Source organism: Carcharodon carcharias, chromosome 4 (genome assembly GCF_017639515.1).
Source record: "Carcharodon carcharias isolate sCarCar2 chromosome 4, sCarCar2.pri, whole genome shotgun sequence".
NCBI lineage: Eukaryota > Metazoa > Chordata > Chondrichthyes > Lamniformes > Lamnidae > Carcharodon > Carcharodon carcharias.
Genome location: NC_054470.1, coordinates 48,134,776 through 48,159,191, shown reverse-complemented (window position 1 = coordinate 48,159,191; position 24,416 = coordinate 48,134,776). Strand labels below are relative to the sequence as shown.

General features: G+C 41.0%; 1 protein-coding gene across 2 annotated transcripts in view; it reads left to right on the top strand.

Moving 5' to 3' along the window:
* The window catches only part of slc12a2 (solute carrier family 12 member 2), a 241,325-nt gene that overhangs the window by 135,619 nt on the left and 81,290 nt on the right, over nt 1–24,416 (top strand). For both annotated transcript variants that reach the window (XM_041185697.1, XM_041185698.1), the window contains one exon: nt 22,483–22,590. In XM_041185697.1, the coding sequence (XP_041041631.1) occupies nt 22,483–22,590 (108 nt within the window). The remainder of the gene's footprint in view (nt 1–22,482; nt 22,591–24,416) is intronic.

Genomic DNA, 24,416 nt, shown 5'->3' with positions numbered 1-24,416 from the left:
TGGTCTGTCAACCAATTCTCAATCCATGTCAGTACATTACCCCGAATCCCATGTGCTTTAATTTTGCCCACTAGCTTCTTGTGTGGGACCTTATCAAAACCACCTTGAAATCCAAATACACCACATCCACTGGTTTTCCTTTATCTATTCTGCTAGTTAATAGACTCTCCCTCCTTTTTAAATAGTGAGGTTACGTTTGACACCCTCCAATCTGTAGGAACTGCTCCAGAGTCTCTAGATTTTTTGGGAGATGACCACCAATGCTTCCAATATTTCCAGGGCCACTTCCTTTAGTACTCTGGGATGTAGATTATCAGGCCCTGGGGATTTTTCAGCCTTTAGCCCCATTAATTTCCCTAGCACCATTTTTTTTTTTACTTACACTGTTTTTCTTCAATTCCTCCTTCTCACTAGACCCTTGGTTCCCTTACATTTCTGAGAAATTATTTGTCCTCTTTTGTGAAGACAGAACCAAAATGTGTTCAATTTTTATGCCATTTCTTTGTTCCCCATTATAATTTCCCCCGTTCCTGACTGCAAGGGACCAAATCTGTCTTTGCTAATCTTTTTCACATATTTATAGAAATTTTTACAGTCAGTTTTTATTTTCCTTGCAAGTTTACACTCTTACTCCATTTTTCCTTTCTTGATCAATCTTTTTGTCCACTTGCTGAATTCTAAACTGCCCCCAATCCTCAGGCTTGCTACTTTTTCTGGCAATTTTATATGCCCCCTCTTTTGACCTAATACTATCCCTAATTTCTTCTGTAATCCATGGTTGAGCCACCTTTCCTGTTTTATTTTGCGCCAGATGGGAATGAGTAATTGTTGTAATTCATGCATACATTCTTTAAATATTAGCCATGCCTATCCACTGTCAACCCTTTTAGTAAGGTTCCCCAATCTATTATTGCCAACTTGTGCCTCATACCCTTGTAGTTCCCTTTTATTTAGATTCAGGACCCTAGTTTCAGATTCAACTTCTTCGCTCTCCATTCTAATGAACAATTGCATCATTTTATGGTTGCTCTTCCCCAAGGGACCCTGCACAACAAGATTGTTAATTAATCCTTTCTCATTGCACAAGGCCCAGTCTAGGATTGCTTGCTCTCTAGTTGGTTCCTCAACGTATTGGTCTAAAAAACCATCATGCGCACACATTCCAGGAAATCCTCCTCCACAGTGTTATTGCTAGTTTGGTTTGTCCAATATATATGTAGATTAAAGTCACTCATGATTACAGTTGTTCCCTTATTGCATGCGTCTCTAATTTCCTGGTTAACACCTTCCCTTACATCTCCATTACTGTTTGGGGCCTACAGGCAACCCCCATCAATGTTTTCTGCCCCTTGGTGTTTCATATCTCCTCCCAAACAGATTCCACATCATGATTTTCTGAGCCAATATCCTTCCTCACTATTGCGTTGATTTCCTCCTTTACTAACAATGCTACCTCAGCTCCTTTCCTTATTTGTCTGTCCTTCCTAAATATTGAATACCCCTGGATGTTCAGTTCCCATCTTGGTCACCCTGCAGCCATGTCTCCGTAATTGCAACTACATCATAACCATTTATATCTATTTGCGCTGTTTGTTCGTCTACCTTACTGCAAATGATCCACACATTAAGATAAATGCCTTTAGGCTTGTCTTTTTTGCCTTGTTAGTCATCTTAGCTTTATTTTGCACTATGACCCCATTTGTTTCTCGCCCTTGTTTTTTCTAACCTGCCCGCAACGATTACCACAGCGGGCAGGACCGGAAAATTTAGGCCAATGTTTCAGACCACTGACCTCCTGTCAGAACATGTTAATTCTTTGTTTCTCCACAGACACTGCCTGATCTGAGTATTTCCTATTTCCATATTCAAGCATTTGCCCTTCATGACCAGATGTACTTTAAAGGCTTTTTCAAGCTCCAGGGATCTGTGCAGCTGCATTGTGTTACCTGCACATGTGCTTGTTGAACATATTGCCAAATATTGATATGAATTGCTGCTCAGCATCAGCAACAAGTTTCACATTTAAGTTTAAATATAAGTACAATTTTTATACAGAGAAAGTACTTGTGCTGTGTTACAGGTGGTCCTTGGAATTTTGATAACACAGGAGGAGGACCTCAGAAGCAAAAAGGTTGAGAACCCTGCCCTAGCCCATATGTGCAAGCCAGCTAAAAGCTGTAGGGTGGACTTAACAGCCTATACAGACCGGTTGCTCAATTTCCTGCAAAGGGAGTCAAACTTTCAACAGGCACATGTCTTTGTTTAGCCCTTTAATGTTCCAGTGTTCAAACTGAATGCAAGGTGAAGTAGCCATGCTGAAAACCATCCTACGTAGATCTCTTCACCATGCTGAAGGCAGAAGACTGTTGTGTGGCTTATAAGGAAACTTTCTTGGAATGATAGCTTGCCGAAGGATTTGCCAGGAGGCTGGCATGAGAATGCATTGTGTATCCAATCGATGGCATTTTAAAAAATATATTCATTCACGGGACGTGGTCTTCATTGGCTGGGCAAGCATTTATTGCCCATCCCTAGTTGCCCTTGAGAATGTGGTGGTGAGCTGCCTTCTTGAACCGCTGCAGCCCATATGGTGTAGGTACACCCACAGTGCTGTTAGGAAGGGAGTTCTAGGATTTTGACCTGGCGACAGTGAAGGAATGGTGATATTTCCAAGTCAGGATGGTGAATGACTTGAAGGGGAACTTCCAGGTGGTGGTGTTCCCATCTATCTCCTGCCCTTATCCTTCTTGGTGGTAGTGGTCGTGGGTTTGGAAGGTGCTGTCTAAGGAACCTTGGTGAATTCTTGCAGTGCATCTTATAGATTGTACACACTGCTGCTACTGTGCGTTGGTGGTGGAGGGAGTGAATGTTTGAGAATGTGGTGCCAGTCAAGCAGACTGCTTTGTCCTGGATGGTGTCCAGCTCCTTCAGTGTTGTAGGAGCTGCACTCAATCAAGCAAGTGGGGAGTATTCCACCACATTCCTGGCTTGTGCCTTGTAGATGGTGGACAGGCTTTGGGGAGCCAAGAGGCGAGTTACTCGTCACACAATTCCTAGCCTCTGACCTGCTCTTGTAGCCACAGTATTTATATGGCTAGTCCAGTTCAGTTTCTGGTCGATGGTAACTCCCAGGATGTTGATAGTGGAGAATGCACTGATGGTAATGCCATTGAACATAAGGGGGCGATGGTTGGATTCCCTCTTGTTGGAGATGGTCATTGTCTGACACTTGTGTGGTGCGAATGTTACTTGTCAGTTGTCAGCCCAAGCCTGGATATTGTCCAGACCTTGCTGCATTTGGACATGGACTGCTTCAGTATCTGAGGAGTCGTGAATGGTACTGAACATTGTGCAATCATCAGCGAACATCCCCACTTCTGACTTTATGATGGAAGGAAGATCCTTGATGAAGCAGCTGAAGATAATTGGGCCTAGGACACTACCCTGAGGAACTCCTGCAGTGATGTCCTGGAGCTGAGATGACTCTCCTCCAACAACCATAACCGTATTCCACTGTGCTAGATATGACACCAGCCAGTAGAGAGTTTTCCCCCTGATTCCCATTGGCTCCAGTTTTGCTAGGGCTCCTTGATGCCACACTTGGTCAAATGCTGCCTTGATGTCAAGGGCAGTCGCTATTTCTTCTCCTCGGGAGTTCAGCTCTTGTGTCCATGTTTGAGCCAAGCTTGTAATGAGGTCAGGAGCTGGTGGAACCTAAACTGGATGTCAGTGAGCAGGTTATTGCTAAGCAAGTGCCACCTGCTTGCACTGTTGATGAGCTTCCATTATTTTTCTGATGATTGAGAGTAGACTGATGGGGCAGTAACTGGCCGGGTTGGATTTGTCCTGCTTTTTGTGTACAGGACATGCCTGGGCAATTTTGCACATAGCCCGGTAGATGCCAGTGTTGTAACTGTACTGGAACAGCTTGACTAGGGGCATGGCAAGTTCTGGAGCACAAGTCTTCAGTACTATTGCCGGAATGTTGTCAGATCCCAAAGCCTTTGCAGAATCCAGGGCCTTCAGCCGTGTCTTGATATCACATAGAGTGAACTGAATTGGCTGAAGACTGGCACCAGTGATGCTGGGGACCTCCGGAGGAGGCCGAGATGGATCATCCACTCGGCACTTCTGGCTGAAGATTGTTGCGAATGCTTCAGCCTTACCTTGTGCACTGATGTGCTGGGCTCCTCCATCATTGCGGATGGGGATCTTTGTGGACCCTCCTCCTCCAGTGAGTTGTTTAATTGTCCACCACTGTTCATGACTGGATGTGGCAGGACTGCAGAGCTTAGATCTGATCCATTGGTTGTGGAATCGCTTAGCTCTATCACTTGCTGCTTATGCTGTTTGGCACGCAAGCTGTCCTGTTTTATAGCTTCACCAGGCCGAGGAATAGAATATAAGAGCAGGGAGGTTATGCTGGAACTGTATAAAATGCTGGTTAGGCCACAGCTAGAGTATTGCGTGCAGTTCTGGAATCTGCATTATCGGAAGGATGTGGTTGCACGAGAGATAGTGCAGAGAAGATTTACCAGGATGTTGCCTGGGCCGGAGAGTTTTAGTTAAGAGGAGAGATTGGATAGAGTGGGGTTATTTTCCTTGGAGCAGAGGAGATTGAGGGGAGACATGACTGAGGTATATAAAATTGAGGGGCATAGACAGGTAGACAGGAATGAACTTTTCCCCTTGGTGGAGTGATCAATAACCAGGGAGCATAGATTTAAGGTAAGGGGCAGGTAGTTTAGAGGGGATGTGAGGAAGAATTTTTTCACCCAGAGTGTGGGAATCTGGAACTCACAGCCTAAAAGGGTGGTAGAGGCAGAAACCCTCATAACATTTAAGAAGTGTTTGGATGTGCACTTGTGATGCCATGTCATACAAGGCTATGGGCCTAGTGCTGGAAAATGGGATTAGAATGGTTAGGTAATAGTTTGACTGGAGCAGACACGATGGGCCTATGGTCCTTTTTCTGTGCTGTAGACCTCTATGACTCTGACATCTCATTTTTAGGTATGCCTGGTGCTGCTCCCCAGGCTTGATGGTAATGGTAGAGTGGGGGATATGCAGGGCCATGAGGTTACAGATTGTGTTTGGGTACAATTCTGCTGCTGCTGATGGCCCACAACGCCTCATGGATGCCCAGGCTTGAGTTGCTAGATCTGTTCGAAATCTATCTCATTTAGCACGGTGGTAGTGCCACACAACACAATGGAAGATATCCTCAATGTGAAGGCGGGACTTCGTCTCCACAATGACTGTGTGCGGTGGTCACTCCTACCGCTACAGTCATGGACAGGTGCACCTGCACCAGGCAGGTTGGTGAGGATGAGGTCAAGTATATTTTTCCCTTTTTTTGGTTCCCTCACCACCTGCCGCAGACCCAGTCTAGCAGCTATGTCATTTTAGGACTCGGCAAGCTCAGTCAGTAGAGGTGTAACCGAGCCACTATCGTGATTCTGTTGTAGAAAGGCAAGCAGCCGCTGCTGAAGCTGTAACTGGGGTATATTGTGATTGGGCAAAGCTGGAAATGTGCTTACAGCTGACTGACTGATGGGAGCTGATCACAATATTGTTTGTGGCATGTTTCAGTGCCTGTTCTTGCCGATTGTCCAATTGCTGCTAATAACTGCTTTCCTTGGGAAGGGTGGGAGCAGGAGAAAGAATGAGAGAGATAGGTTGAATATCTTTGAAGCAGGTAGACAGATTTTTGGGGTCTGAGGAAGTCGGGGTATATGAGGAGTGGGTGGGTGGATGGAATTGAGACAGATGATCAGTCATGATTGTATTAGATAACATTGAAGGCTGGAGGGGCTTGTACACTCTACTCCTGCACCATCAAGTCAACCTTCTGTGGCTGACTTGACAATTGGATACATGAGCCAACAACACACCAAGGCACTAATAAAACTTGGAGGGGTAGACCTATCACTGAGCTTGGGATGTTTCCACTTGACACCAAATAGTGTGTTGCTTTATAGGGCTAACTGGCAAGATAGTTATGGCTAACAAGCTGAGAGACGTTTACCAGTACTGTACTGACAGGCTGCACTATACTCTGGCAGTACCCATGTACGAACCCAGGTCTCTGCTCTGCCAACCTGTACCTAATATGGTGTAGAAAGGATGGGTCCCTACAGTCCTCTGCACTCAATAACAAATAATCTCTTATCTATGTACTTTTCACGCTAGCTTGCCTTCGAGATTGTTTGGAAGCAGATTTATTTCTGCAGGGGTTGGGATCTTCAGTAATATAAATAGTAATATTTTTTGTGTGTGTTAGACACTCAGCAGTTTAGAAAACAATGCTATCTGGGAAAAATGGCATTGTTTTCCCCACCCCAATTGGGATTGATGGTTCTCCATTGTGACTGAGAGGAATTCTAGACACTATACGTTTTATGTTAATTGAATTATTAACTTCCTTAGTTTCATTTAGTCTGTAATCTACTTGCTGCTATGTACTTGCATTGTTGCTAAAATAAAACTGGCAGAAATGGTCAAAATTAAGGATGTGATATTTGTGCTGCGTTATCACGTAACAAGCAGAACTGATCTGGCATTTACAACACCTACACCCCATCATGAAATGCAGATACATTAAAGACCAATATTTGGTTAAGTATCAACAATTTACTGCCTATTTTTGTGATTGTGGTTAATATAAAATTATATAGTTTAGAAATCAAGTTGAACAAAACATGGCATTGTTGCACTAAAATTTACAGATGCAAACTGAGCAAATGCCACCTTTTGATTTTTAGCACTGCCCTTTTATATAATCTGCAATTTGGACATGAAGCTTTTATTGCTGTCTGAAGGAATGGAAATGCACAAAATGAATGAGTGCCGTGAACTGACTTGCTTGTTGACTTTGTAATTTTGCATATCTTCTTTTGCCATGTGGTGAGGAGAGGGGCTGAATTGCAGGAGGCACTTAACCACACCACCAGGATTTACAAACTCTGCTTTCTTTATCTCTTGGAAGAGCAGTGTTTCTGCAGACTGTTATTGCCAGATATCAACAAAAGACTTCCCTGCTTGACCTAGTGGCCATACATTACCGGTGGTTGTGAAAGTGACCACTGGCCTCAATGTTTTCACCTCTGGATCTTTCCAGGGAATACTGACATACCCCAGATGTCCTGGACTATTTTGGAGGCCAATCACAGCTTAGCAGAATCGTACAAACAGTAATGAGATGAGTTAGCTATTATCACTTTCTTTTGGTGGTGGCACATAATGGAATATTGAGTTTTTCAATACAGTCATAGGCTCTTTAACATCCAAGGAAATCACTAGGTGAGAAGGATGGTGTCAGCCTAGATTTATCTGCAGGAGTCCCAAAGTTGGACTTGATCTTGCAACCTTCAGAATTTTACAGAAATGGTACAACTGAATTAAGCTGATGCTGGGAAACGATTTCTTCTCTGCTTTATAATATTGACGAGAGGTGGATTTCACATTCATTCTTAAGTGTTGAAAAGCTGCTGAGGATCTTGCATGTAGTTGTAGGTTTGTCATTTCCAATAGTAGCTAAATGGAAATATCCAAATATGTTGTCCGCCATGAGGGAAACATGGAAGTTTGCCATTTTTTTCTCCCATGCTCGTATTCTATGACATCAAATGTGAGAATTTGGACACGTCAATAAGCACAAAAGGCGGGTGGAAATTAAGAGACAAGTTACAATCTTGAAGGCACAATCTGAAAAGGTGGTGGAAGCAGATTCAATAATTTCCAAAAGTGAATTGGATTTTTAAAAATTCTTTAATGGAAGTGAGCAGTGCTGGCAAGACCAACATTTGTTACCCATCCCTAAGTGCCTATGAAAAGGTGGTGGTGAACCGCCTAATTGCCCTTGAACTGAGTGGCTTGCGAGGCCATTTCAGGGGGTGGTTAAGAGGCAACCACATTGCTGTGGATCTGGAGTCGCATGTAGGCCAGACTGGGAAAGGATGGCATATTTCCTCTCTTGAAGGAAATTAATGAACCAGATGGCTTTTTATGACAATCACTGATTTTCATGGCACCATTACTGAAACTAGTTTTCAGTTAACTGAATTTTTTCATTGAATTTAAATTCCACCTGCTTCCATGATAGTATTTGAATTACTCTCTCCAGTGAATTAGCATAGGCCAATAGATTACTTGTCCAGTGATATTACCACCACGCCACCATCTCTCATTTTTTGAAATAATGAAACAGCTGTAACTTTAGCTGAGATTGTATGGTGTTTAAAATAAACTACTAATCTAATGTTTTAACATTACTAGTCTATGGACACAAAAAGCCATTTGAATGCATAAAGTTAAAGGTTTTTATTGAAAATACGTAACACAATAAATAATTAGAATGCTTAGTTTAATTCCAGTACAATGAACATTTCAATTTCTTGAATGCTTACATTATACTCCAAATTTAAAAACGTCAATGCTGAATAATAAGTGATAAATATTGAAGTTTCAAATAATGGGTGTTTGTTTTTTCAGTCATAAGACTTGCAAGGGTTATCTAGATGAAAGCGGGCATTCATATCATGTCATTGTGCCAAACCTTAGTTTGACATTGATATGACATTGTTAGACTGTGATGTACCAGTTAGATTTGTCTAGATGTTGAAAATCTTCAAGTACAGTTGCCTGTTGTTTTAGAGATTTGCTGTTAAAACAGGCGAGGGTGCTAATCCAATGTAAACTTGGTCACATGCTGTAGATTAAGCTGTTGTAATAATTTCAGTGTGAACTCAGCCCTACTTCTTGCCCTTTCAAAAGAAATGCATTACACAGTCCTGGGGCAAAAGCAATTTTATCTTTGTCCACAATGTTTTGGAAAGTAAGAAACTGGTTCCCTATAAATTTTGTGTTTCGAATGGTGGAAGAATGTGCACTGCAACTACAGCAAATGGTGGTATATTCCTTTCTTTTACTCTGCATATTGTAGTGTACCTGGATGCCCTAGTGGAAAATGTTCAACATGTTCAACCATTATGGGGCAGCAAAGGCAATACACTGTTGAACTGCACAAATAGGTTAGAAAATGTGTTCAAACTATGCCGTACTCTGGTGATATCACACATCGCATAGCGTTGTCAGATTCTGGTTTCCAGGAAACTAGGGAGACATTACATGTGCAGTTGGTCGGGTTTCTTGGCGCTAGGTCAGTAAACAGCCCTGCGTGCATACACAGTTTGTTTTTTTAGTGTTTTAAGGTTTAAAGCCAGCCTTGCACCTACACAAGGGAAAGGAGACCCCAGAAGTGAAACAGCACGAAAGGGTTTCAGGTGACCCAGAAGCGAACACTATGTGGCAGAAGAAGCTGGACACAAAGAATGGGAGCTTCAGGGAGCATATCCCAAAGCAAAGAAGAAAGTTCCAAAAACCAGGGAATGGGACAGAGAAAGGCCCCAAGAAAACATCTTAGCCAAGGAACCAGGGCAGGAATCGGAACAAGGTCCTGTTCAGTGGAATTGAAAGTAAGGAGCAGATGAAAAGACTCCAAGTTAAAAAGAGAGCTGCAAGAAGCAAACTTAAAGCAAAATAGGTTTGAGAGGACGCAGACAAGGTTGTTGACTCCTTACTATGGGCTTGTGAAGCAGTGGTGTTTTGTTGGCATAGCTGAGTATCTCAGGGTGCGTGGAAGGTGAAGCTTGAATGCACATGGTGATCTGGGGAGAGGAATGTCGGGAAGAGAGATCAAAACTCTGAAGGTAGGTCCTTCTTGAAGAAGTCAGAGAGAAAGCATCGTTTGGGAGAAGATTCTGAATTGTTGAATAATACCTAGATATTTAGCAGCAGAACTACCGCTCAGAGGCAGGTACTGTAGCTGTTTATCTCTGGGGAAGTTGATCGAAGGATCTGCATTCGATCAGTTCAAGTAAAAGGTTATTCTTGGTTTGTTGTGAAAGCCAGTGACCCCAATCATCAGTTATCTAGTGAGACATTTACAAAAATGAATCTGTTGAAGGCAAGTTTTCTATTTAATTCTGTCCCCTTCACTGCTTCCGCAGCAGAAATGTTGTGAAAAGGTTTGTGTTTCCAGTTTGCATTTCCGCTACTCCTATGTAGTGGTATCACAGTATTGATGCTACAGTCAACTTATACTTGTGGATTTCAGGACTAAGTCAAGTGGCAGGCTTAGACAGTGTTTTTCAGATGGGAATTAAGGATAATCAGCCTTTATATCAGAGACTGAGATTCTGGGTTAATTTATTTTGGTAGGAAGAATGAGGGGAGCAAATATAAAATAAAAGGTACAATTCTAAAGGAATGCAGGAGCAGAATGACCTGGAGATATATGTGCGCAATCAGAAGGTTGCAGGGCAGGTCAAGAAAACAATTATTAAAACATACAGGACCCTGGGCTTTAGAACTGACGGCATGGAGTGCAAAAACAAAAGTTAGATAAGCCTGTGTAAGATGTTGGTTTGGCCAGCTGGAGTATTGTGTCTAGTTTTGGACACCCACTTTAGAAAATTTGTGAAGGTTAGTGAGGAGGCAGCAAATATTCACAAGAATGGTTCTAGGGATGAGAAACTTCAGTAACTTGGATAAATTAGAGAAACTGAGATTGGTCTCCTTGGAGAAGAGAAGATTAAGAGAAGGTTAGATATAGATGTTCAAAATCATGAGGGGTCTGAACAGAATAGATGGGGAGAGAAACTGTTCCCATTGGCAGAAGGATTGAAAACCAGAGGACACCAATTTAAGGTGAATGGCAAAAGAACCAAAGGCAACATAAGGAAAGACTTTTTTACATAGACAGTGGTTAGGATCTGTAATGCATTACCTGAAGTGCAGTGGAGGCAGATTCGATCATGACCTCAAAGGCGAATTGAATAATTTTCTGGAGAGAGAAAATCCACACGGCTACATAGAAATGGCCAGGGAGTGAGACTAGGTGAGTTGCTCTTGCAGACAGCAGGCATGAACATGATGAGCCGAACGGCTGCCTCTGTGCAGTAATCATTCGATGCTTCTGTGATTTCAAAAGTATTGCCATTAGTAGCATTGCACTGGTTGCCTTGGGGAAATCTTCTTTTGAGAACCCTCCAAGTCAGCTAAAGGTATGCCATGTTCCTGTTCAGTTTTGAAGATGTTGGATTATTCATGCATTTAAGAACTTATATAAAGTCTTCAATAAGCAATGATATGATACAAGTCTAATTTAAGGCAATGTGATGTTTAATTAGCTAACTCCCTTTGACTGTCAACTTTCGTGTGCACATATGAAAAAGGGCAGGAAAAAAACATACAGTCCTTTCAGCCTGCTCTATCTGGGAAATGACCTATGCTGTTCACTATTCTATTGTATTCTACACTACACTAGTGTATCCTATGGCCTGGGAAAGGGAAAATTAACACTGGCTAATTCAAGAAAAACTGAGAAATTCCTCTGATTTCCTTGGGCAACCAAGAAGCTCCAAATGATTATGGCATGTCATGCACACTGTAGTAACTAGCTGGTAACATAGCTCCCCCACAACCATCTCTATCAGGAACTTGCCGAGCTTCCTTTTAACAAGACTAACAACTCTATATTCTACGTAGGTCTCGACAGTTGTTGCAGCAAATTAACATTTCCTGGCATTTAAACAAGCTCCTCGCCTACTGACTTTATAACCATAGAAAAGTTACAGTGCGGAAAGGAGGCCATTCAGCCCATCATGTCTGCACCAGCCAAAAAAAAAAGAATAAATTAAACTAGCTGTTCATTTTAATTCTACTTTCCAGCACCTGGCCTTTAGCCTTGCAGGTTACAGCACTTCAGGTGCAAATCCAGATACATTTTAAATGAGTTGAGAGTTTCAGCCTCAACCACTGAGTTTAGGCAGTGAATTCCAGATGCCCACCACCCTCTGGGTGAAAGTTTTTCCTCATGTCCCCTCTAATCCTTTTACCAATTGCCTTAAATCTATGCCATCTGCTAAGTGACCCCCTCAACTAGGGGAACAGATCGTTCCTGTCTACCCTATTCAGGCCTCTCAATTTTGTATACCTCAATTAGGTCACCCCTCATCCTCCCTTGTTCTGAGGAAAGTAATCCTAGCCTATCCAATCTTTCCTCATAGCTGCAGTTTTCGAGCCCTGTCTTGTAAATCTCCTCCATACTACAGAGCATTTATGTCCTTCCTATAATGTGGTGACCAGAACTGTACAGTTAATTCCAGCTGTGGCCTAACGAACGTTTTATACAGCTCCATCATTACATCCTGCTTTTGCCTTCAATACCTCATCCATTATTCCCTATTTATCCATCTGTCCTGCCACCTTCAGGGACCTGTGGACATGCACTCTAAGGTATCTCACTTCCTCAATCCTCCTCAACATCCTCCTGTTCATTGAGTATTCCCTTCTTTGTTTGCCCTCCCCAAATGCATTACCTCACACTTGTCTGGATTGAATTCATTTGCCACTTTTCTGCCCACTCAACCAAACCATTGATATCTTTCTGGAGACAACAGCCATCCTCCTCACTATCAACCACACAGCCAATTTTGTGTCATCTGCAAATTTCCAAATTATGCCTCCCACATTTAAGTCCAAATCAATAAATATACAGCAAACAACAAGGGCCCCAACACTAAGCCCTGTGGAACGCCACTGGAAACTGCTTTCCATTCACATAAATATCCATTGGCCATTACTCTTTGTTTCCTACACTGAGCCAATTTTGGATCTAACTCTCCATCTTTTTCTGTATCTCATGGGATCTCCCTTCTCTGATCAGTCTGACATGTGGGACCTTGTCAAATGCCTTACCGAAATCCATGTAGACTACACTCACTGCACGACCCTCATCAATCCTCCTGGTAACTTCCTCAAATTCTATTAAGTTAGTAAGACACAATATTGCCCTAGAAAAAAAAGCCATGCTGACTATCCCTAATCAATCCGTGCCTAAGTGAAGGTTTATCCTCTCTTTCCGAATTGATTCCAATAATTTGCCCACCATCTAAGTCAGACTCTCTGGCCAATAATTTTCTGGCCTATCCCTTGCAACCTTTTTAAATATTGGTACAAAGTTCGCCAACCTCCAATCCTCTGACACCCCGCTTGTATCTTGTGAGGATTGGAAAATGATCTGCAGAGCATCTGCTATTTCCTCCCTGGCTTCCTTTAACAACCTGGGACGCAATCCATCCGGCCTTGCTGATTTATCCACCTCCAAGGATGCCAGTCCCTCCAGCCCTTCCTCTCTCATTATTGTATCTAATATTTCACATTCCTCCTTAACTAGAATGTCTGCATCATCCCCCTCCTTAGTGAATATAGAGGCAAGGTACTCATCGAGAACCCTGTCCATATCCTCAGCATTGACACACAAGTTACCATGTACAGCTCTGAGAGCCTACCCTTCCCTTAGTTATTCTTGTGCTCTTAATGTACTGGTAAAACATCTTTGGGTTTGCTTTGATTTTTACCTATCAATTTTTTGTACCCTCTTTGCTTTCCTAATTTCCTTTTCTTGCTCCACCTCTGTACTTTCCATACTCCTCTAGGCTTTCCAACGTATTAAGCTTTTTGTGATTGTCAGAAGCTTTTTTTTCCTACTTTATCTTACCCAAAATGCTTCTTGGTAACCAGGGGACTTTAGATTTGGCAGTACTATTTTCTTAGTGGGGTCATGTCTACACTCTGCCCATAGAAACTCGCTTTTGAATCCCTCCCATTGGTTTGACACACTTTTCCCTTCTAGTAGCTGTATCCAGAGATCATAAAGATTGAAGATCTTATGTCATTCTAGTTCTCTTCTGAATTTTTCAGAGGCTTGACATTCCTTCACCATGCACAGGATTCATAACTAGACTCAATGTTCCCATACAAAGACCAAAACTAGGCCCAATGTTGCCATGTATGAGAAGTGCCAGTGTTTTATGAAGTTTAAATATAGTGCTTTTTTTCCTTTGGACTTGATGGTCCTAACTTTCCCTACAGCTGCTTGCAGTGCTTGTTCATCTTGATTGGAATCCACAATTGTCTTGGGTCCCTTTCTTGCTTCCATTACCTTTTGCCTGTACTTTATGGTTAAAAATATGCCAGGAGTTTTCTTATGCAAAGTCGCTTAATGCGATTGAGAACCATAAATTTAAGTTTACGAAATGATGCAAGGATTGATGGCACAGTAGGTAGTGTATAAGGGAGTATGATATTTCAGAAACGTTGATAAGTTAAGTAACTGTGATAGGAGAATTTTGATGCAGGTAAATGTAAGGTCATCTATTTTGGACCCAAATATGAGTAGATCAGAGAAGATTTTTCAAAGTAGAAAGCTATGAATAGTAGAGATCCAAAAAGGTTTAGGAGTCCCTGTAAATAGATCAATAAAATGTAGTGTTCAGATATATAAAAGAAATCAAAGACTAATGGAATGTTAGCCTTTATATGTATTCTATCTAGAAAGCTAGAATATGAAAGGGGGAAGGTTTGCTTTAGCTATACAAAGTCCTATTTAGTTCACATCTGTATTACTGCCTACAGTTCTGAACATGCACCTTTGGGTATATTGGTCTTAGAAGAAGTACAGTCCAGATTCACCAGTATGTTAGCTGGGCCCCAAGGGTTAAATTATGTGGTGGGATTTCATAAAGCTGGTTCCTTGGGGTATATAAGGTTAGGGGGTGATTTAATTGAGGAGGTTTTGGGTTTTGTAAGAAATTGATACAATATATAAACTCATACTTCAGTAATATTAGTAGAGCAGACATTTAGAGCAAACACTTCAGTTTGAAGGTTTAGTACTGATGAGCTGTACTCTAGGCAGGTGGATGGATGCAGTTAGAATAAAGATCAAAGATGATCTAAGCTTAAACAAGCTTAAGGGACTGAATGACCTACACGTTCTTATACAGCTAACATGGACAAACCTAGAACAAAAACAGAATTACCTGGAAAAACTCAGCAGGTCTGGCAGCATCGGCGGAGAAGAAAAGAGTTGACGTTTCGAGTCCTCATGACCCTTCGACAGAACTTGAGTTCGAGTCCAGGAAAGAGCTGAAATATAAGCTGGTTTAAGGCGTGTGTGTGGGGGGCGGAGAGATAGAGAGACAGAGATGTGGAGGGGGTTGGTGTGGTTGTAGGGACAAACAAGCAGTGATAGAAGCAGATCATCAAAAGATGTCAATGACAATAGTACAATAGAACACATAGGTGTTAAAGTTAAAGTTGGTGATATTATCTAAACGAATGTGCTAATTAAGAATGGATGGTAGGGCACTCAAGGTATAGCTCTAGTGGGTTTTTTTTTTAATAATGGAAATAGGTGGGAAAAGGAAAATCTTTATAATTTATTGGGAAAAAAAAAGGGGGAAACAGAAAGGGGGTGGGGATGGGGGAGGGAGCTCACGACCTAAAGTTGTTGAATTCAATATTCAGTCCGGAAGGCTGTAAAGTCCCTAGTCGGAAGATGAGGTGTTGTTCCTCCAGTTTGCGTTGGGCTTCACTGGAACAATGCAGCAAGCCAAGGACAGACATGTGGGCAAGAGAGCAGGGTGGAGTGTTAAAATGGCAAGCAACAGGGAGGTTTGGGTCATTCTTGCGGACAGACCGCAGGACCATCCATTCTTAATTAGCACATTCGTTTAGATAATATCACCAACTTTAACTTTAACACCTATGTGTTCTATTGTACTATTGTCGTTGACATCTTTTGATGATCTGCTTCTATCACTGCTTGTTTGTCCCTACAACCACACCAACCCCCTCCACCTCTCTGTCTCTCTATCTCTCCGCCCCCCACACACACACCTTAAACCAGCTTACATTTCAGCTCTTTCCTGGACTCGAACTCAAGTTCTGTCGAAGGGTCATGAGGACTCGAAATGTCAACTCTTTTCTTCTCCGCCGATGCTGCCAGACCTGCTGAGTTTTTCCAGGTAATTCTGTTTTTGTTTTGGATTTCCAGCATCCGCAGTTTTTTTGTTTTTATCTCTATGGACAAACCTAGTATCTGCCATATAAGCCAATTTGCCAATTATTGAAATCATCTACAACTTATTGATATGGCCTGAAGTACTAACTCTGCATATATTAAATTTATATATGATACAAAAACGTTTGCATCTATTTAAGCTTTTGGAATTGGTAACACTGAAATAGGACCAATGGAATCTTGTAAAAATCCATTAATAATTGGCTTGGATCAGATCCACTCTTCCCATTAATAACAAACCTCTGCTTACTTGACTTCCAGCGGCTACATTCTATATTGTAATAGCTATTCATGATAGCTATTTATTTTCAAATAGCAGTATATGTAGTATTTTATTAAATGCTCTTTGGAAGTTGACAGCATTATATACTTGGATGGGAGTGCTACGAGAATGCAAATTTTGCTTTTTTAAAAGGATAATGGGAACATGAGATCCTTATTTGAAATTTAAGGCAGTGGCCACAAACTAAACTGATTTGTCAACATAATGAACTTGTTAGCAGTACTGATTTGCGTTATTTTTCTCCCTCATCCTTTTCACTGCCACCAAGACTACCAGAACATTCCTGTTAGGACTGATTGGGGACATTTTAGCTCTTGGCGACAGCAATGCCTAGAGCCTGTGTTGACCCCAACAATGGCACTTGATCCTGACTCTTCTTGTTATGTACACCTTTATTAAGACTTGTTCATTTTGACTGCAAAAGAACATGCAGGTCATTCAGTCCCTTAAGCCTGTTTCACCATTCAAAGAGATCACCTTTGATCTTTACCCTAACTGGACCCATTTGGATAAAGGGTATCTAGATGGTGGGAACTATGACAAAAGTACCTAACAATAATTCTTCCTATCTTGGTTCAGGGAGTGCTTAGGCTTAACGCTGATGCCCTTACATTGGCACCCTTACTTTGACGCTAACAAGCAGAGAGGCATAAAGATCAAAATGCTTTGTGAGGGTATACTGGTACAGAGCACAAATGAGCTGTTTGGAATGACAGGGGACTGACAGCTCTATAAGAATCCAATCCAACTTCATAATTAGATTGCACCAAGCCACAGTTCAAAAAGTGCAGCCTGTGTCCTGGGAGAACATGGAGGCCAAAGCCATTTTATGCTTGAAGTTGACTTGAATGAAAGGAGGAGATAATGCCAATGGTAGATCCAGGGGTCTATTGGAAAAGCAACTAGTTACAGTAACTGATGCAGCTGATGGAAGGAAATGATGTGAGAGTTGAGAGAATTGTAGTAATTACAGGTTTCAAGAAATGAGGGCGAACTCAAAAGTCCTAAACCTTCAAACATGAAATGTTGGCTGCATTTAGGCTTGTAAAAATCTTCCACTGTTGGTAGGTTTAATGTTGGTACACTCCTACCAAAGCACTGGTGTCTGCTCTACTAACATTATTGAAACATGCGTGTATTTTTTAATTGTGTTTATTCGAAGTCCAATAAGATTCAGTTGCACATTCTGTGAACAGCCAAATACCAAAGAGCTTGTTGCTGTATAGATTTGTTATAAACAGTAAACTAATTTATATGATTAAGAATTTTGCTTCATATTAACTTTGGTTAACTTGTTTATGGTGGCTTCTTAGATTGTTTTAAAAATGCTACAGAAAACTTTAATAAACTGTAATAAATATAAGTACCTTTAATATTTTGAATGCTCTGAGAATCCTAAATGCACAGAAGGGCACTTCAGTATAATTTGAGTGAAAAAAAGTAATTGCTTATTTATTTTCAAAGCGCTAATAAAGTTTAGATAAGGGGTTAGCTATTAAATGCTTCAGATGCAGTCTTTTACATAGAGAAGCTTAACTGCCATTGAAGATTGTAAGAATTCATGGTGACTAAGGATTTTGGCACACATTTTACTCTGAGGCTGCCCTGATTGCTTATAGTACCATTTATCTTGAAGTGCAAAATTGAAAATGAAGGCAGAGAGTTTCTATTGCAATTTCAACATTTTTTTGGAGGGGGTGGGGGTGGTTGCTCAAGTTCTTCCAAATGATCACACTGCCAATGGTACCATTGAGCAGGCAGTGGAATAGTTTAGAGGTCAGCATAATGCTAGCTCCTAAATTTAGATGCCCAGTTTGGAATGTATACACGAGCCATCCTTTCTGTCTCTAAGGTAATTGCTGAGAAGGTTATACTTTGCTACCTTCTGGCCCTTACATTGCAGCCTGTTTCAACCAATGTTACAGTATTGTTGGTGGCTGTAAAGTTTATGCCACAGAATCTTTCCAGGCTGCTTCAAGGAAAATAAGCTACTTGAATTGGTTTGCAGTGCATCGTTGTTCACCTTGTTTTCCATGAACTCAGCAAAACCGGGCTTATGCAGTTAGCTTTCAGAATGTCTTGATTTCCCAGAACTTAGGGTTCCATCAATGAAAATAAAGGTTCAATACAAGGACTGAGTGAAACTAGATGAACCGAAAGAGATTTTATTCACTCACTGGGCAGCTGGTGTGTGAAGTCACCCATATTATTCTCCTTGTTAAGTGCGCACTAAATGGCAAGCTGCCACGCTGTTGTACTTTATTGGCCTCAGGATTATTCAGCTGGAAGTTTGTTTGGTAACCAGGGGAATCCTCTATAACCATGGCTGATGATGCCACATGGTGATATAAGAATAGGCACGGTGAAATATTTGGTGTAATAAAAATGCTAATTAAACAAGCCATTGGGATACTGAAATCCTGCTTCAAGCACCTAGTTAACACTATGGGAAGTGCTGCGGTACAGCCTTGAAAGGTTTCGAACATCATGCTGCAGTTTTAAAAATGATCAATCCTTGTATGGAAAGGGCCTTGGGTTCAGCAACTGGAAGATGTTCCAAATGAATAAGGGATGGCAGCACTGATCACCAATTCCCACCTCCTTCCCCAATACCTTTTCTGCCGCCTTGTTGGCTTTGCTCTGTCCACCATGCTTCTACCTAATATTTCTTCTGGAAGAACCTTTACAGATGTAATAGATACATCTGGAAATATTCCAAACATCCATAGGCCTTTCTGTCACTGACTTAATCAGGATGGAGGCGGGAGTGTGGTAGGGCCCCTACCCGCCACCATCCTTGTGATTTAAAGGCCATCCAAACTGGTAATCTCTACCACCTAGAAGGATGAGGGCAGCAACTGCATGGGAACACCACCACCTGCAAGTTCTCCACCAAGCCACACATCAGCCTGACTTGGAACTATATTGTCATTCCTTCACTGTCACTGGGTCAAAATCCTGGAATGCCCTCCCTAACAGGGTGTACCTATACCACATGGACTGCAGCTGTTCAAGAAGGCAGTTCACCACCACCACCTCAAGGGAAATCAGGGCAATCAGTGACACCCACATCCCATGGAAGAATTTTTTTTAAATGCCCTCCCTACCTACAAACTCACCGTAGGGGAGAGCATAAAATACTGCCCCGGGTTTCTAAGCATAGTGTTTCTAAAGACTTGGGCCTGAATTAGTGGTCATGGAATGGATGGAGTCTCAGTACTTTTTGTGTTCACAGTTTTATGTCTTGATATATTGTAACATAAGTGAAACTGCTTCATAGCAAAATGTGATTTTGGCTCACACGAAGAAATGGCCATTGGCATTGATTACCTGTCGGACAGAAAGAAGCAGATTACTGCGTGAAAGTTATTCCATGTTATTGCTGAGGAGCTTACAAAAAATGCGGAACTGTTTCCAGAATTCTCTTTTGTGTAAGAACAAAAGGTTGCCATTGAACTAGCAGGGAATTTTCCACTAAAATTGCAAGATGGCCTTCTGATAGTTACTGGAAGGTTAAAGTGAAAACCTTGTGATTCTTTTAAGCCTTAATGTAAATTGATTTTCTGTCTTCAACTTTGCTTGGTAGCAAAAATTAAAAGGTGTTAATAGTTGATGCATGTCCTTGAATCAGGGAAAACAGAGCCTTAACAGACTAAAAAAAAAGAGGTGGGCAGTAAAATCTGTTAAACTGCTTTTGTGCAGTTAGTGATTTGCCCAAATCTATTGTTTTCGAGCAGTATGAAAAGTTGTGCTGTTTTTTTCCTATTAAGTCTATCCATCTGACTCTTTACAGTATAAACATACAAAGTTTTTTTATGCACTGCTTGGCAAAACAAAGTCTGGGATATCTTCTAAAAATTCAAGATGTAACTATATAGACCAGGATTTTTCCTTTGTCAGGCGGGTTCAATGGGGCAGTCAGGAGGCTGCCCGCGATCGGGACCGGACCACAATTTCACACTGGTGGGCCAATTAAGGCCCGCTCAGCGTGAAACACGCACGGCAGCACGGAGTGCTGCCTATGTGTGGGGGGAGGGGATGAGAGCGCAAGTTCGTATAGAGCTGCCTCAGATGAAGATATGAAAAATTAAAAACAAAGATTTTTAAAATGTTACAAAACATGTCCCGTCGTGTGACTGTCACACGAGCAGGGACATGTTATTAATGAAAAGTTAAAATTTTTATTTTATGTTTAATTGCTGTTGGAAACCTCATCCTGCCTGTGGATGAGGTTTCCTAAAAATGCAAAGGCTGCTTGACCTTTTCACCTGCCCGTCATTATAACTTTAAAAGGCCTATCAAGGCCATTTAATTGTCGGCAGGCGTGCTGCCGACTCCCACGCACGTCTGCCAACTGAAATATCGCGCACATGTACAATGATGTCGGGATGCTCGTCCAACGTCATCGCGGGTCATTTTATGCTTGGTCGGGTCAGGCATGTGCCTGCCCGATGAGTGTTGTATTCTGGCCATAGACTACTTCAGCATAGTTTCTCATTATTTGATGGTCATTTTTAAAAAGCTATTTTATGATGGTGCCAGCATATATTATTCCCGTATAATATTCCTCCTTCCTTTACCCTGTGCCCTCCTAATCAGAGATATTTTGCACAAGCAGGAAATTGAGAATAATTTAGTTGCTATTCCATTATGGTCCTCCTTAAATATTCCTTCTTCCTTTACCCTGCGGCCTCCTAATCAGTGATATTTTGCACAAGCCGGAAACTATGAGAATAATTTAGTTGTTATTCCATTATGGTCCTCCTGGGAGACCTTTTGTGCATATATTGACCCACTCTGAAATGTCCCAACCAGCTAAACAAAGGAAAATAGTAGAATCCTCTTTTTATTATAGTCAACAAATGACGTGCCAGGAAATCAACAAGGAAAGGGGGAATAAAGAAATCCTATCTTGCAATCCTTAGAATCTAAGGACTTCAGTTTGAAAATTATGCTTAAAGCTGGGCAGTAATTTCTCTGATCTAGAAACTTGGAGAGAACTGTTGCCTTCAGGAATGGAGTGCAGAAAAATGTTGAAAATACATGGGGAAACTATTTTAATGAGTGCTCCCTTCCAGTGCCTGAAAAAGGAAAGCACATCTCCCACCCTCTCCCTGTGCAATATTAGTCTTTTTTGTATTAGGAAGTTACACTGTGTTCCTATAAGCATGAGGAAAAAGTTCTTCTCAAAAAATGCTGCCCAATTTGAAAGTCACTGACTCTCGTTTCAGACTGATCTTTTTCTGTGGGCTCGGTGGCAGCCCATCATCATTGATTTTGATAAACTTGATGGTTGCTCGCTCCTAAATTCTACATTCATATGCATTTGATCTTGGTTTTGTGGGAATATTGGGGCAAGCCTATTGGCTGCCTATTCATGATGTATTTCTCTGGTCATGAAGAGACCTTATTTCATTATTAGTTTATCCCATGAATACTCCTTTTTGATTTATCTAATGTTTACTCGATGTTTAATTACCAGTTTGGTACTCATGGAGGAGTAGAAAATGCATACATGAAAACAATGGGATGAAGTGTCTCTAATTGATACTTTGAAAAGCTGAAAATAAACTTGAAACGTCAGACTACTTAAAATGTCAGACAGAAGGTCTGCAAGGGCGTCTTAATGGTATTTGGCTATTGTCAGAGTGCTTCAATAGCAGCCCATTCTGATTTAAAGGACAGGTGTGGCTTTTATGTTTGTATATGACTCAACCATTGTTGGGAGTCCTTTTAAAAAATTATTATGGAAAGCTGTTTCCAGAGCACTGAGGCCAGGAGGAAAGAAATATTTATTTAATTCCTCCAGACTCAAAGCAGTTAAAGCAGCAGAATTGAGTAATTTATGCTTCCTGATAATGTACGAGTTGAATTGCTTATTGTCCACATTTTGCGGTTGGGGGAGCCTTTCATTGAGCTATGCATGTTTACTTAGCTTTCTTGCCATATGACATTAACATGTGTCTTTGCCTTCAGGAAAAGCTTATACAGCTTTTTTTAGGGCTGAACAAACAACTGTTTTTATGTATATTTATATAGTCAATTTTGTTTGGTTAAACTCTTACCCCACCCCTACTCATCCCCAGATTTTAAAAAAATACTCATTTGTAACAGTTTTCATTAGTGGCTGATGAATGGTTTTCATTTGGTAAAATGAACTAACTCTATAACAGTGGCCAACTGCTCTAAATAAACATTGGACCTTCCCTATTCAGCAAAATACTTGAGATTGGTAATATAATTCTATATTAACCTGAATTATTTTCAGGTCATGAGCCTGGTATCTGGATTTGGGCCTTTGGTTACTGCAGGAATCTTTTCGGCTACACTTTCTTCTGCCCTGGCGTCATTAGTGAGTGCTCCCAAAATATTCCAGGTAAGTACACAATTCCAAATGTTTTGTGTGGGGTGTGTGTGTGTAGATTTGGTTCCTGAAAAATGTAATTTTCATTTGTGATTTTAACCTAAGACTCTTATCGGTATATTGATTCAGTCTGTGAATTATGAATGTTCTTGAAACATCATTTCATAAACCTTGTGAATAATACTGAAATGCGATTTGCCCTAAGTGTAAAAGCTGTATTTTAAAAATTCCTCATACTTCAATTTTTTAATCTCTTGCAGTGAGAAACCAAGCAAACTATTGCTAGTAGTTTTAAGATGATGCTTACTCGGTGTTTGTTTACCTGAGTAATCCAACTTTAACAAAACATGTTATAGCAGCAATAAGACAGTGTTCAGATACAGCTAGTATTATGCACCACTGTTATATTGGCTAAAAGTGTGGGGGAGTAAAAGTAAATGAATGAAAGTTTCAGCTGCACTTCCTGTGGCACTTTCCAACAGCAGATGTACATTAGGGTGGTTGAAAAACGAAGTTTTAGATAAGGAGCAGCCTAGTGCAGATTTTTTTTTTATTCATTCATGGGATGTGGGCATCACTGGATAGGCCAACATTTATTGCCCATCCCGAATTGCCCTTGCTCAAAGGGTGTTTTAAGAATCAACCACATTGCTGTGGGTCTGGAGTCACATGTAGGCCAGACCAGGTAAGGACGCCACAGGACATTAGTGAACCAGATGGGTTTTTACAACAATCAACAATGGCTTCATGGTCACAATTAGACTTTTAATTCCAGCTTTTTTAATGCATTAAAATTCCACCAGCTGCCGTGGCGGGATTAGAAACCCAGGTCCCCAGAGATTTACCCGGGGTCTCTGGATTACTAGTCTAGCGACAGTACCATTACTGCATTGTCTCCCAAGATGAGGAAGATAATTAACATCCAATACTAACTTCAGAAAGAAAGATTGCGCTTGACAAACCTGATAGAATTCTTGATCAGGTGACAGATGAAGTATATGGGGGAAATAGTGTATGCTGCACATTTTGCCTATTAAGAGATGCATGGACACAAAACTGGTCAATGTATTGGATATGAAACACATAGATGGCTGGTGATAGCATAAAATCTGAACCAAAAATTGTATAAAATTAAACAAAGCTAACAAAAAGCAATAATGTAACTGAGGCTTGCATCATTTATAAATTAAGGAAGCTTTGATTCAGTAGTTTGATATCTTTGTGACCTTCCAATGACACTGATAAGTAATTGGTCTCATGTTGCCAATGCTCTACAACAAGCACAGGTGAGGTCGCCTTCTCTTTCTTTTCAAAATAATTTTTACTCTAAACTCTTAACCATGAAATCTTGTTTTTGACACACCCATCTTACACCTAGTTGCATGTATCATCCATTTTGTACTACAGTATCTTCCATTGCATGCACATTGATCTGCTATTTTTATAACTGATTAGCCTTGACTGTTCCTCTTCGTCATTTTTATGTAAAGTAATTCCAGTCCGATACCTTTATCTTGTAATCTTTTCTCTCTCTATTTTCAATGTGAGCCTAATTAGTTTATGGTGACTGTTTCTCAAGGGTTTTATTATTATTGCTTACTAGTCCTCTTAGCCAGAGTCAGGTATAACACTGAACCCTTTGTTTGTAGGTATGATTCAGTTTAATTAAGGAAACAATCCTAAGAAGCAAAGCTACTTTTGACCAAAAACCATTCTGTCTTGACCTAGTCTGTCATTAAAGCACATCTGGATCAATAAAGATTTCACAATCTCAGTCTTTGTGTTGCCAGCAATCTAGAAAATTGAGAGATTTTACAACACTGAGGTAGAGAGCATTG